General features: G+C 43.4%; 1 protein-coding gene across 3 annotated transcripts in view; it reads left to right on the top strand.

Annotated features, from left to right (window-relative positions):
• Window positions 1-1,276: 1,276 nt before the first annotated feature.
• LOC310872714 (14-3-3 protein epsilon-like) overlaps window positions 1,277-14,411 on the top strand; it is a 32,176-nt gene continuing 19,041 nt past the window's right edge. For 2 of the 3 annotated variants that reach the window (XM_083784764.1, XM_083784763.1), the window contains exons 1-3: window positions 1,277-1,713; window positions 11,740-11,939; window positions 14,008-14,114. In XM_083784764.1, the coding sequence (XP_083640890.1) occupies window positions 1,650-1,713; window positions 11,740-11,939; window positions 14,008-14,114 (371 nt within the window). In that variant the 5' untranslated portion in view covers window positions 1,277-1,649. Of the gene's footprint in view, window positions 1,714-9,606; window positions 9,630-11,739; window positions 11,940-14,007; window positions 14,115-14,411 lie in introns of all 3 variants that reach the window. The other variant, XM_083784765.1, reaches the window with a different exon arrangement.

Raw genomic sequence — 14,411 nt, 5'->3', positions numbered from 1 at the left:
GAGTGTAGGTAGTGATACAGGAAACTGAATATTGTTTTTCCTTTTTTACACTTTTTTTCAATAAAACAGATCTGGATGTATCTAGAGCAATATGGTAGGCATCATCGACACATTTACTAGAATAGCCCCTTTCTTGGAAGCGTTTTTTCATTTCCAGGGCTTTTTCTATGTAATCTTCATCAGAATGGCAAAGTCGTCTCAGTCTGTAGAACTGACTTTTTGGTAAGCCATTTGGGTCTTTGGGGTGAGCACTACTGGCTAGAAGAAAAGTGTTACGGTCATTTTTTTTCTTAAATAGGGTAGTGATGAGGCCTCCATTTTGTTGCTCTATCCACATGTCTAGGAATGAGTTGTGCTTGAAATGTACTGTAATTCTGCAAACTGTTAATAAATATTTCAATAAAAAAAAAAAGCTTCACTATTGTTACATCATGATATGATTTAGTACTTTATTGTCAGTTCGCACTGACATTTGTCTTGCGGCCCATCGGCCTTGTATGCAAACACATTTGACATAACACAAAAACAGAAATTAAAATACCGTTACATACATACATAGAGACATTGATTGATTGATTGAAATATGTATTAAAAGTTTGCAGAATTACAGTACATTTCAAGCACAAACTCAATACAAAGACTGTTAACTGTGAGTGGACGACCCAATTAAGCATTACACTTGTTTACAAGAGGGTCCACCTTGTTCAATTCATCAAAACATTTAGAGACGTACAAATATACACTTCTACAGAACAGAGCAATGTCCACAGCTCAGTCTAGTCCTGCATATATATATATATATATGTATATATATATAAATACTGTGTCTTATTCTTCACTATTGTTACATAAAAAGACATTTGATTTGAATCACATCGGTGGACATTTATTGTCTCGTAGAGTTATAATGTAACCAGGCGTGCAATACACATCCCGACCGATAGGACGTAGGGCGAGAAAAATGGCCACCGGTCTGATTAAAAAGCTCTTTATTGAATAATACCCAAGATAAATGTACTTCTACACACCCGAGGAGAGCCCTAACATCCGCGGCCATGGACTGAGACCTTTTATGTCTGAAACGTGACCGTTTGTGTGGATGTGTGGGGCTGTGAGCGAGCGGCGTGAGTGCACAATAACAGGCTGCAGTTCCGCCATGACCGGCCCGTCCATCCATCCACCCATCCATGGCTGGAGGGAGGGAGGGAGTGTTTTTTCCCGGATGGAGTTCCTCCGCTCCGCCATCTTTGTTCCCCCCACCACCACCACCACCACCACCACCCCCACCAAACAAACTGCTACCGGGTGGAGAGAGAGAGAGAGAGAGAGCTTTAATTTAATGGTTGGTGCTCTGTAAGCTAAACCTAAAAATCTACCTGGCCTAAACCTAAACCCTGCCCTAACTAAACCCTGCTGTTAGCTCCACCACCGCCCGCCGCACCGCACCGCACCGCGCCGCGCCTCTGCGTCTCCCTACGCCCGCACTCCACAGCCTCTCTCCCCGCTACCAGCCCCGGCCCGGAGCCCCCTCCTCCACCCCACCACCACCACCACCACCGCCCCGGGAAGAGAGCCTGAGCCGCAGACAGACACCCAGAGCCCCGCAGACAGACAGACAAGACAAGACAGACCCACCACCACCACCATCCATGGCGGACCGAGAGCACTCCGTGTACCAGGCCAAGCTGGCCGAGCAGGCGGAGAGATACGACGGTAAGACCCTCCACCCACCCACACACACACACACCCCGGTCCTCTCCTCCTCTCCTCCCCGCTGCCCTGCTCCTCTGTCCCCGCAGTGGCGGCACCATGCACCACCGGCCCGGCCGGGGGCCCCCGCGGTCCTCTCCTCCCCGGTCCTCTGGTCCCCTGTCCCCGCAGCAGCCGGAGAGATAGAACGGTAAATAGACGGTCACCCCGGGTGGTCTGCTGCGGAGACAGAGGACCAGGACAGCACGTACGGCCCTCGATCCTTCTCCCCGCTGCCCTGGTCCTGTGTTCCCGCAGCAGCACCACCGGCCCCGGGCCTCCCCTGCTCTCCTCCCCGCTGCCATGGTTCTCTGTCCCGGCTAGAGGAGCCACCATGCAGCGGCCCCGGGCCTCCCCTCCTCCCCGCTGCCCTGGTTCTCTGTCCCGGCTAGACGAACCACCATGCAGCGGCCCCGGGCCTCCCCTCCTCTCCTCCCCGCTGCCCTGGTTCTCTGTCCCGGCTAGAGGAGCCACCGTGCAGCGGCCCCGGGCCTCTCCTCCCCTCCTCTCCTCCCCGCTGCCCTGGTTCTCTGTCCCGGCTAGAGGAGTCACCGTGCAGCGGCCCCGGGTCGGGGGGGAAACGGGGTTTCTTTCGAGTTAAAATGGCGGAGAAGAAGGATTGATTATTTTTTGTGTGTGAGTGAAATATACATAATAAGTAATGAATCTATGAGTGAATGATTTGAGCAGCACTTTCACTTATTGCGACTAATATGATCTGTCTCTCTTTGGGTTGATTCTGAATGTTGAATCTGCCTCAGTTTGAACAGAAATGAAGGTAGTTTTAACTCGGTTATTGAAATTAGTTGTGGTTAGTTATTGATTTGGGGTGAATTGTGTCGGTACGATGATGATGGTGTATAAAATGAATTAATGTACATCATGATTGTACATAAGAGGGAGGAGCTCAGACCGACATGTGATGATGTTTCTCACTTTGTCACTATTTATGTATTTATGGTGTAATTATTATTACTTGTGTAATTTATGTGTCAGCTTAACGTTGCTTCTAGCTGAGCTGACACACACACACACACACACACACACACACACACACACACACACACACACACACACACAGGCACCGACTCGAGCTGTGCGTTGTATCCGTGGTGCGAGCAGCCTTCCTCGGCCACGCTGCTGTCCACATTGTCGGCCCAGTGTTGTTAGCTTCTTAGCTTAGCTTAGCTCCTCCATGAAGCATCACACTGGGGTTGTGTATGCGGTACGTTAGCTTAGCTTAGCTCCTCCATGTAGCATCACACTGGGGAGTTGTGTATGCGGTACGTTAGCTTCTCCATGTAGCATCACACTGGGGTTGTGTATGCGGTACGTTAGCTTAGCTTAGCTCCTCCATGTAGCATCACACTGGGGTTGTGTATGCGGTACGTTAGCTTAGCTTAGCTCCTCCATGTAGCATCACACTGGGGTTGTGTATGCGGCGCTAGCTTGGCTGGTTGGTTGGTAGGCGGGGTCGTTCTGTGGTGTTACAGTTTGTGTTGTCTAAGAATACATTTATGACTACGAAAAGACTTAAGATTTTGATTTTCAGTCAGCTTCAAAGACTAGCTGTAAGACCAAAGTATAGGAATACAACTAAATGCCAAATGGTGTGTTATTCAAAAGACTTGCTGTCAAAATGAGCTCTGCTTCTGTACTGCTTCTCAAAGTGGGCTCCAGGGACCCCCCCCCCCCAAGCTTCTGTACTGAGGGGTTTGTAGCCTAATAATGCAATGGTTCTCAGGCTGGGACCCCCCCCCCCCCCCAATAAATAAATACATAAATAAATATAATAATCACATTTGAACTGGGTGGGGACCCCCCAAAATAATCACATTTGAACTGGGTGGGGACCCCCCAAAATAATCACATTTGAACTGGGTGGGGACCCCCCAAAATAATCACATTTGAACTGGGTGGGGACCACCCCAGAATATTTTGAACTGGGGACCCCCAAACATTTAGTTTGACTTGTTTCAAGTCTTTCCAGTAAAAGCGATCACTGTTGTGAGCTTGTTGTAGATTTGCTATTTTCTAAAAGAAAAATCACCTCTTTCTTAGGGCCGATTTGTACTCCTATTTTAGAGCCGAATAAAAGTGGGTTCGGCTCTGTAGAGCCTACAATGTGACGTCATTTGGCTCTGTAGAGCCTACAATGTGACGTCATTTGAGGTTCGGGGGGGGGGGGGGGGGGTACCGTCCTAAAGTCGGCTCTTCGGTGCTACTGAAAATTTCTGACGAGCCAAAATCATTTCGGCACTACAGCGCCGAAACAGCGGTAAAATAGTATGAGTATGAATTGGGCCTTACAGTACGTTTTAACCTTAGAGACCAACGGCGAGCGTCGCTTGAATTTCATTGACAAATAATGCACTTCCGGAAAATTCGCCCTATACACCAGGTTGTGTTACTGCGTTAAAAAACGAATCCTGGTGCGTATATAGTCAGAAAGTACGCTTCGTTTTGGGCAGGTGTCTGAAGGGCAGGCTCATTTGAATTATGGTGCGCATCACACAAATTAATTCTAATTCACCCCAAAAACTCATGGGAGTCTCGGTTCGATTCCAACCGCACCAGAATTCACAATTCACTTGAATGTAGCTGTGAAAGCTATCGCGCCAAATAGTGTGGTTGGTTGGTCGAAGACGTGATTGATTGGTTGGTTGAAATTTGTATTTCACAGTGTGTAGAATGGGTACATTTCATTGTATTTCACAGTATGTAGAATGGGTACATTTCATTGTATTTCACAGTATGTGGAATGGGTACATTTCATTGTATTTCACAGTATGCAGAAGGGGTACATTTAATTATATTTCACAGTATGTAGAATGGGTACATTTCATTGTATTTCACAGTATGTAGAATGGGTACATTTCATTGTATTTCACTGTATGTAGAATGGGTACATTTAATTATATTTCACAGTATGTAGAATGGGTACATTTAATTATATTTCACAGTTTGTAGAATGGGTACATTTCATTATATTTCACAGTATGTAGAATGGGTACATTTAATTATATTTCACAGTATGTAGAATGGGTACATTTAATTATATTTCACAGTTTGTAGAATGGGTACATTTCATTGTATTTCACAGTATGTAGAATGGGTACATTTCATTATATTTCACAGTATGTAGAATGGGTACATTTCATTATATTTCACAGTATGTAGAATGGGTACATTTCATTGTATTTCACAGTATGTAGAATGGGTACATTTCATTATATTTCACAGTATGTAGAATGGGTACATTTCATTATATTTCACAGTATGTAGAATGGGTACATTTCATTATATTTCACAGTATGTAGAATGGGTACATTTCATTATATTTCACAGTATGTAGAATGGGTAGATTTCAAATGAAAGCACAAGTCGATACACAAACTGTTAACTGGACGACACCATGATGAAGCACTAATTTGTTTAGATCGGGTCGGGTCCTCCATTTCCCTCCAACTAATATTCAGACAGCTATAGATTTATAGGGCGCTAGCCCCTCCTATATTCAGCTATAGATTTATAGGGTGCTAGCCCCTCCTATATTCAGCTATAGATTTATAGGGCGCTAGCCCCTCCTATATTCAGCTATAGATTTATAGGGCGCTAGCCCCTCCTATATTCAGCTATAGATTTATAGGGCGCTAGCCCCTCCTATATTCAGCTATAGATTTATAGGGTGCTAGCCCCTCCTATATTCAGCTATAGATTTATAGGGTGCTAGCCCCTCCTATATTCAGCTATAGATTTATAGGGCGCTAGGCCCTCCTATATTCAGCTATAGTGTAGATTTGTAGGGAGCTAGTCCCTCCTATGACGTAATGACTACTTGTGCCTGATACGGCAGTGGTGCCAGATTACTGTACATACTGTAGGAGCATTACCTTTAATCCATTCTGACCTGAGATCAGATTCATACGAGGTTTCCGCCGGACACACACTGGTCTGATGAACCCATTCTGACCTGAGATCAGATTCTAAAAATGTCAGTCGCTCTTCGATTTTTCAAAAATAGCAGACCTACAAGCTCGTATCGCACCACTCGGTGGCGCGATATGAGCTTGTAGATCTGCTATTTTTCAATAGCTAAAGCATGACGTGATGCTGACACCAAAATGGGTGCCCGGTCAGAATGGGTTAATCCTCCCGACACTAAAACATATCGTCATTACGTCACCATCGAAAACCAATTACATTCCTTGGGTCCTTTAATCCACATCTTTATTACGTCATCATAGAGAGCTAGTTATACCAGTTATACCCTGAAGTCATATATGCTGGGACGGTGTATACGCATCAAAAGTGGCGCAAAGTAACCACAGTATACCGCTAATCAACTTACAAATTACATATACATTATACACAGAGGCATTTAGTATTAATATCACTATCACTAATAGATGAAGTAAATTTAAACAATTGACAATTTAAATTAAATAATTATAATGTATACGTGATAACATATTTTATTTCAGTTTATATACCTTTTTTTTCTCGTCAGATATCGATGATTTATTTTTCTTTGAGAAACTAAAAAGCGATCCAGAATAATTCTAAATCGATAAAACTGTATTTCTTTTATAGATAGAAACTTGTACCATACTTCATAATACTACTTTTTACATGCATAAAGTAGGTAGGTAGCAAATGGCTAAACCTAATAATTCAACATTTCCAACGTTCCTTCACAGAGAAACTGAGATTTGAGAGTTTGTAGCGGTTGACAGTACTTGCGTGCTCTGCTTGCACACTAGTAGGCCATTTATGTCCTACTAGTGTGCAACAAGCAAGTATGCACTCGACAGAGTGCACTTCTAGTTATTTTAGTTTTTAGTGACATGAAGGTAAAATGTACGTCATCTTGTCCCTAACACGAACATTAAATGCCATTAACAATAAAGAGATTTTAATGTTTGTGTTGGCACACCGTTTGTTTTAAATCACCATTACATCACCTAATCGTATAGCAACATGAGTTAGGGCCGATTCATACTCATATTTTAGAGCCGAATAAAAGTCGGTTCGGCGCTGTAGAGCCTACAATGTGACGTCATTGGGCTCTGTAGAGCCTACAATGTGACGTCATTTGGCTCTGTAGAGCCTACAATGTGACGTCATTTGAGGTTCGGGGGGGGGGGGGGGGGGGACCGTCCTAAAGTCAGCTCTTCGGTGCTACTGAGAATTTCGAAATCATTTCGGCACTACAGCGCCAAAACAGCGGTAAAATAGGAGTATGAATCGGCCCTAAGACTTTAATATATTGGCGCCCCTCACTTCACACGGGTGTGACTTTTATCTTTTTTACAGGGGCCGGTTTGGAATTGCAGCCGTCCGTAGGTGCTCTTTGAGAGCACTTTTGAAGGAGTCTAGTGATTCACAACTCTTAATGGCTGTTGGTCAATTTAGTAGCATAGGAGCAATGAAAAAACTGAAATCTGTGGACAATCAATTTATGTCTGCAAGCTTTCGGGCTACTGACCTTCAGGCATAGGAGCGGAATTAATGTATTAATGATGTCCCTTGTTTGAGCCGAATATGGGTAGTACATGGTTAGTTGAACTCCCTCTTAGTGAAGTATTTAGACAGGTACATGGGTATCTTAGTGAAGTATTTAGACAGGTACATGGGTATCTTAGTGAAGTATTTAGACAGGTACATGGGTATCTTAGTGAAGTATTTAGACAGGTACATGGGTATCTTAGTGAAGTATTTAGACAGGTACATGGGTATCTTAGTGAAGTATTTAGACAGGTACATGGGTATCTTAGTGAAGTATTTAGACAGGTACATGGGTATCTTAGTGAAGTATTTAGACAGGTACATGGGTATCTTAGTGAAGTATTTAGACAGGTACATGGGTATCTTAGTGAAGTATTTAGACAGGTACATGGGTATCTTAGTGAAGTATCTAGACAGGTACATGGGTATCTTAGTGAAGTATCTAGACAGGTACATGGGTATCTTAGTGAAGTATTTAGACAGGTACATTGGGTATCTTAGTGAAGTATTTAGACAGGTGTCAATCAGATTGGACTTTTCTGATTTGGATATATGGACTGTCAATCAAATTTGACTTTTCTGATTGGATGTAGGGGCTGTCAATCAGATTGTCATGTCCTCAGTATGACGATGACATCGCTGAGGGAGATGAGCCAATGGTTGACGCAGTCAAACATAGTCTGTTCATTGTTGATTACTTTTTATTTTACCTCTGAAAACGGTCTGAAAAGTCTGTAAAACTGTCACCCCCCCCCCCCTCCCCCAAAAACAATAATAATAATAATAATAAAACAAGAAATAGAATAAAATAATGATACGTAAAATAAAAAACAGAATCCTGACCTGCCCCACATGTTGAGAATAACTTTGAGTAGGGAGGATTTCAGGTCACTGGGCAGCAGGCAGGCAGACAGGCAGGCAGACAGGCAAGCAGACAGACAGACAGGCAGGCAGACAGACAGACAGACAGACAGGCAGGCAGACAGGCAGACAGGCAAGCAGACAGACAGGCAGGCAGACAGGCAAGCAGGCAGGCAGGCAGGCAGGCAGGCAGGCAGGCAGGCAGGCAGGCAGGCAGACAGGCAGGCAGGCAGGCAAACATTCAGGCAGGCAGGCAGGCAGACAGACAGACAGACAGGCAGGCAGGCAGGCAGGCAGGCAGGCAGACAGGCAGGCAGGCAGGCAGACATTCAGGCAGGCAGGCAGGCAGGCAGGCAGGCAGGCAGGCAGACAGACAGACAGACAGGCAGGCAGGCAGTCGCAGTGCTGTCCATCCATGCTGTTCTTTCTGGACAAGGATCGTGTTTCTCCAGCAATGCTTTTAGAGGACCACGTCACTATTGGCTGCTGTGTGTGTGTGTGTGTGTGTGTGTGTGTGTGTGTGTGTGTGTGTGTGTGTGTGTATATATATATATAGGCCTTAAAGCAGAGGTGTCCAAAGTGTGGCCTGCGGGCCAAATGCGGCCCGGGGACATATTTTATCCGGCCCTTTTACTTCATCCTGAAACAAGATACTAGAGAAACGGTTGGATAGCACTTTTTCACGGCCTTCTAATGAGAGCACAGAGTCTGTTCACTGTCATCCTCCATGTCTCTGCCCCGTACAGTAGGACTGATTTCACGCTGCTGTTAAAGATGCTGATTTGATTTCCTGATTTTGATTGTGATTCTGATGCATTCAAAAGAGCTGAATAAATGTATTATTTTTACCCATAATAGTGATTAATATGTAAGTGTTAAGTTTTGCCATAACCATTTATTTTGCCATAAATCAGGTAGCTTTAACCCATTCTGACCGGGCACCCATTTTGGTGTCGGCATCATGTCGTGCTTTAGCTATTGAAAAATAGCAGATCTACAAGCTCGTATCGCACCACCGAGTGGCGCGATACGAGCTTGTAGGTCTGCTATTTTTGAAAAAAATCGAAGAGCGACTGTCAGAATGGGTTCATCAGGACCAGTGTGTGTCCGGCGGAAACCTCGTATGAATCTGATCTCAGGTCAGAATGGGTTAACCCATTTTAGACCTGAGCTTGATTCTACAAAATGTCGTTTTTTGCCAGTTCTTTGACAGTCGGCGGTGCTCAACCTTTTTCACGTCGAGGACCCCCAGAATGTATTTGGCCTCCGACACCCGTCTGAAAACATGTTGTTCCAAAATGACAAAGATTTGAGTTGAAATGTTCGCTCTGAAAGAATAGCACATCTACAAGCTCGTAGTGCGGCACTTGTAGACCTGCTATTCTTTCAATAGCTAAAGTACAACATAATGCTTAGTTAAAACACCAAAAAGGGGTTCCCGTTCAGAATGCCTTAATGTAATGTTATTTATCTCTCTCTCTCTAACAGAGATGGTCGAGTCCATGAAGGAGGTAGCAGGGATAGACATGGAGTTAACTATAATATTAAAGGAGAATACCATACTAAAAGGCTTTCTTACCTTTCTTTGTAGTTGTTACGTCCCCATCAAAGAGGTCCAGGTGTTATTTTGTGCAAAAGCTCCTTATTGGCTATTTCCCCAACCATAAGCCCTAAATGAATTGCATTGCATTGAATGGGATGTATGGGGTGTTGTGCTAATTCGCTTATTTCCATCGCTCAAAATTATATTTATTTTGTATATATCCTCTCTTCATAATGTAAATAATAACCCAAGCGGCACACTTTACTAGTTATTTCGATGGAAATACGCGAATTAGCACAACACCCCATACATCCCATTACATTCAATGCAATTCATTTAGGGCTTATGGTAGGGATAATAGCCAATAAGGAGCTTTTGCACAAAATAACACCTGGACCTCTTTGATGGGGACGTAACAACTACAAAGAAAGGTAAGAAAGCCTTTTAGTATGGAATTCTCCTTTAATGTTATCTCTCTCTCTCTAACAGAGATGGTGGAGTCCATGAAGGAGGTAGCAGGGATGGACATGGAGTTAACTATAGTATTAATGTTATATTTATCTAACAGAGATGGTGGAGTCAATGAAGGAGGTAGCGGGGATGGACATGGAGTTAACTATAGTATTAATGTTATATTTATCTAACAGAGATGGTGGAGTCCATGAAGGAGGTAGCAGGGATGGACATGGAGTTAACTATAGTATTAATGTTATATTTATCTAACAGAGATGGTGGAGTCCATGAAGGAGGTAGCAGGGATGGACATGGAGTTAACTATAGTATTAATGTTATATTTATCTAACAGAGATGGTGGAGTCCATGAAGGAGGTAGCAGGGATGGACATGGAGTTAACTATAGTATTAATGTTATATTTATCTAACAGAGATGGTGGAGTCCATGAAGGAGGTAGCAGGGATGGACATGGAGTTAACTATAGTATTAATGTTATATTTATCTAACAGAGATGGTGGAGTCCATGAAGGAGGTAGCAGGGATGGACATGGAGTTAACTATAGTATTAATGTTATATTTATCTAACAGAGATGGTGGAGTCCATGAAGGAGGTAGCAGGGATAGACATGGAGTTAACTATAGTATTAATGTTATATTTATCTCTCTCTCTCTAACAGAGATGGTGGAGTCAATGAAGGAGGTAGCAGGGATGGACATGGAGTTAACTATAGTATTAATGTTATATTTATCTCTCTAACAGAGATGGTGGAGTCCATGAAGGAGGTAGCAGGGATAGACATGGAGTTAACTATAGTATTAATGTTATATTTATCTCTCTCTCTCTAACAGAGATGGTGGAGTCCATGAAGGAGGTAGCAGGGATAGACATGGAGTTAACTATAGTATTAATGTTATATTTATCTCTCTCTCTCTAACAGAGATGGTGGAGTCAATGAAGGAGGTAGCAGGGATAGACATGGAGTTAACTATAGTATTAATGTTATATTTATCTCTCTCTCTCTAACAGAGATGGTGGAGTCCATGAAGGAGGTAGCAGGGATGGACATGGAGTTAACTATAGTATTAATGTTATATTTATCTCTCTCTCTCTAACAGAGATGGTGGAGTCCATGAAGGAGGTAGCAGGGATGGACATGGAGTTAACTATAGTATTAATGTTATATTTATCTAACAGAGATGGTGGAGTCCATGAAGGAGGTAGCAGGGATAGACATGGAGTTAACTATAGTATTAATGTTATATTTATCTCTCTCTGTAACAGAGATGGTGGAGTCAATGAAGGAGGTAGCAGGGATAGACATGGAGTTAACTATAGTATTAATGTTATATTTATCTCTCTCTGTAACAGAGATGGTGGAGTCAATGAAGGAGGTAGCAGGGATAGACATGGAGTTAACTATAGTATTAATGTTATATTTATCTAACAGAGATGGTGGAGTCCATGAAGGAGGTAGCAGGGATAGACATGGAGTTAACTATAGTATTAATGTTATATTTATCTCTCTCTCTCTAACAGAGATGGTGGAGTCCATGAAGGAGGTAGCAGGGATAGACATGGAGTTAACTATAGTATTAATGTTATATTTATCTCTCTCTCTAACAGAGATGGTGGAGTCCATGAAGGAGGTAGCGGGGATGGACATGGAGCTGACCGTAGAGGAGAGGAACCTCCTCTCCGTGGCCTACAAGAACGTGATCGGAGCGAGGAGAGCTTCCTGGAGGATCATCAGCTCCCTGGAGCAGAAGGAGGAGAGCAAAGGAGGAGAGGACAAGCTGAAGATGATCAGAGACTACAGACAGACGGTAGGACTACACTACCCAGCATGCACTACTACACCACACACACACACGCACACAAACACACACACACACACACACACACACACACACACACACACACACACACACACACACACACACACAGGGAGGAGAGGACAAGCTGAAGATGATCAGAGACTACAGACAGACGGTAGGACTACACTACCCAGCATGCACTACTACTACACCACACACACACACACACACACACACACACACACACACACACACAGGGAGGAGAGGACAAGCTGAAGATGAAGTCCTTCAAAATAAGAGCTCTGGGGTTCCGCTTTTACTCTGAAACCCACGACCCGGAAACAATCCGCTGAAAAGAAGTTAGCTTTACATTCCTATAGCTTACATTACTATCGTTAACCCATTCTGACCTGAGATCAGATTCATACGAGGTTTCCACTGGACACACACTGGTCTGATTAAATCGTTCATATTTTGCTGGAGAGACGGATGAGGAGCAGAAATGAATGGGGGGGACACGCCCCCTCTCTATCCTGATTGGATGAAGGCTGGGCCACCTAGCCCCTCTCTATCCCGATTGGATGAAGGCTGGGCCACCTAGGCAAAAACTAAACTTAAAGGGACACTTCACCCTTTTTGCAAAAATATATATGTTAACTCCTTTGTGGCCAAGGCTACGTCAAGCCCATAGACTGCCATGTTAATTGACATGGTAAATCAACAAATCCCTCCAAGCCAATGACGTTATCTGCGTAGTAGACGTACTGCCCTGTCAGTACGTCTTTTTATAACAAAATATTGCAATTGTTTGACATTTTTTTAATTATTTTTATGTAATCTACCAAAAACCGGCCGAAACCCGCGCGATCGTGCACTATCGTGCACGCGCCGAGTGGCGTGCTACGAGCTTGTAGGTCTGCTATTTTTGAAAAATCGAAGAACGACTGACATTTTTTATAATCTGATCTCAGGTCAGAATGGGTTCATCAGACCAGTGTGTGTCCAGTGGAAACCTCGTATGAATCTGATCTCAGGTCAGAATGGGTTAAGCGTCGTACGAAGCCAACTCGAGTCGTGACAAATCATGACAACAAACACAATATTTTGGACCAACAAATAATTACAACAAAAAAAGTGTTGTAACCTGCCATTTTTTTCTACTTTCTAATTCTTTGTTTGGCCCAAAACATTGTGTTTATTGTCATGATTTGTCACGACAAGAGTTGTCTTTGTCCGCGGCGTATAAACGTCTTTAAATAAATACTTTCTGAAAAGTCTATGAGGAAAATGAACGGGGATTTATTTTCCGGGTCTCTCGAGGGGGGGGGGGGGGGGGCTGCGTCGCTCTATAGTAGGGAGGATTATCACAACAAAACTAAAAACTGATATTTAAATTAAGTTAAAGGGATGTTTATTTTTTTATAGCCTACCCCAAATGTAATATGCATGTATAGGCTACATAATTAACGTTGGTAGACGAATGGTATACATTTATTTATGCTCCTTTTTTAAAAGACAAACAACAAAGAAATATTGAACATTATAAATAAATTGTTGTAGGCTTAATCATCAATAAGCAACGCATCTCATCTGCGTGTCTACAGGACAGGTGTCCGCAGTCCAGATCAAAGCAACCTTCAGGTTACGTTGTATAACTCTGGCGTTGTGTGTCCTTCAGGTTACGTTGTTTAACTCTGGCGTTGTGTGTCCTTCAGGTTACGTTGTATAACTCTGGCGTTGTGTGTCCTTCAGGTTACGTTGTATAACTCTGGCGTTGTGTGTCCTTCAGGTTACGTTGTATAACTCTGGCGTTGTGTGTCCTTCAGGTTACGTTGTATAACTCTGGCGTTGTGTGTCCTTCAGGTTACGTTGTATAACTCTGGCGTTGTGTGTCCTTCAGGTTACGTTGTATAACTCTGGCGTTGTGTGTCCTTCAGGTTACGTTGTATAACTCTGGCGTTGTGTGTCCTTCAGGTTACGTTGTAACTGGCGTTGTGTGTCCTTCAGGTTACGTTGTAACTCTGGCGTTGTGTCTCCTTCATGTTACGTTGTAACTCTGGCGTTGTGTGTCCTTCAGGTGGAGAATGAGCTCAAGTCGATCTGTAACGACATCCTGGACGTTCTGGACAAACATCTCATTCCAGCAGCCAAGACGGGAGAGAGCAAGGTGTTCTACTACAAGATGTACGTATTAGGGATGCCAGGAAGTGACCATCAGCCAAATCGAATAATCGACAGCTCTGCCGATTTAATAATCGATTAATTGAACCCCCCCCCCCAAAAAAAAAATCAATATCAGATAAAACTTAAGATTTGATAGTATGCACATGCCATGGCCACATAACCATTAGTGCATGCTTTGATGGTTACAGTTTTATAATCAGTTTTGATGAGTAAACCTTTGTGGAGATCTTCTCAGTGCCATTCAGGATGGAAAATGAAATCCATTTGGATTTGGGGAGAAGTAGTTTCATAAGGGGC

The sequence above is a fragment of the Protomyctophum parallelum genome, assembly GCF_964188405.1.
Source record: "Protomyctophum parallelum genome assembly, chromosome: 1".
Taxonomy (NCBI): domain Eukaryota; kingdom Metazoa; phylum Chordata; class Actinopteri; order Myctophiformes; family Myctophidae; genus Protomyctophum; species Protomyctophum parallelum.
This window is presented reverse-complemented; position numbering and strand designations above follow the sequence as displayed.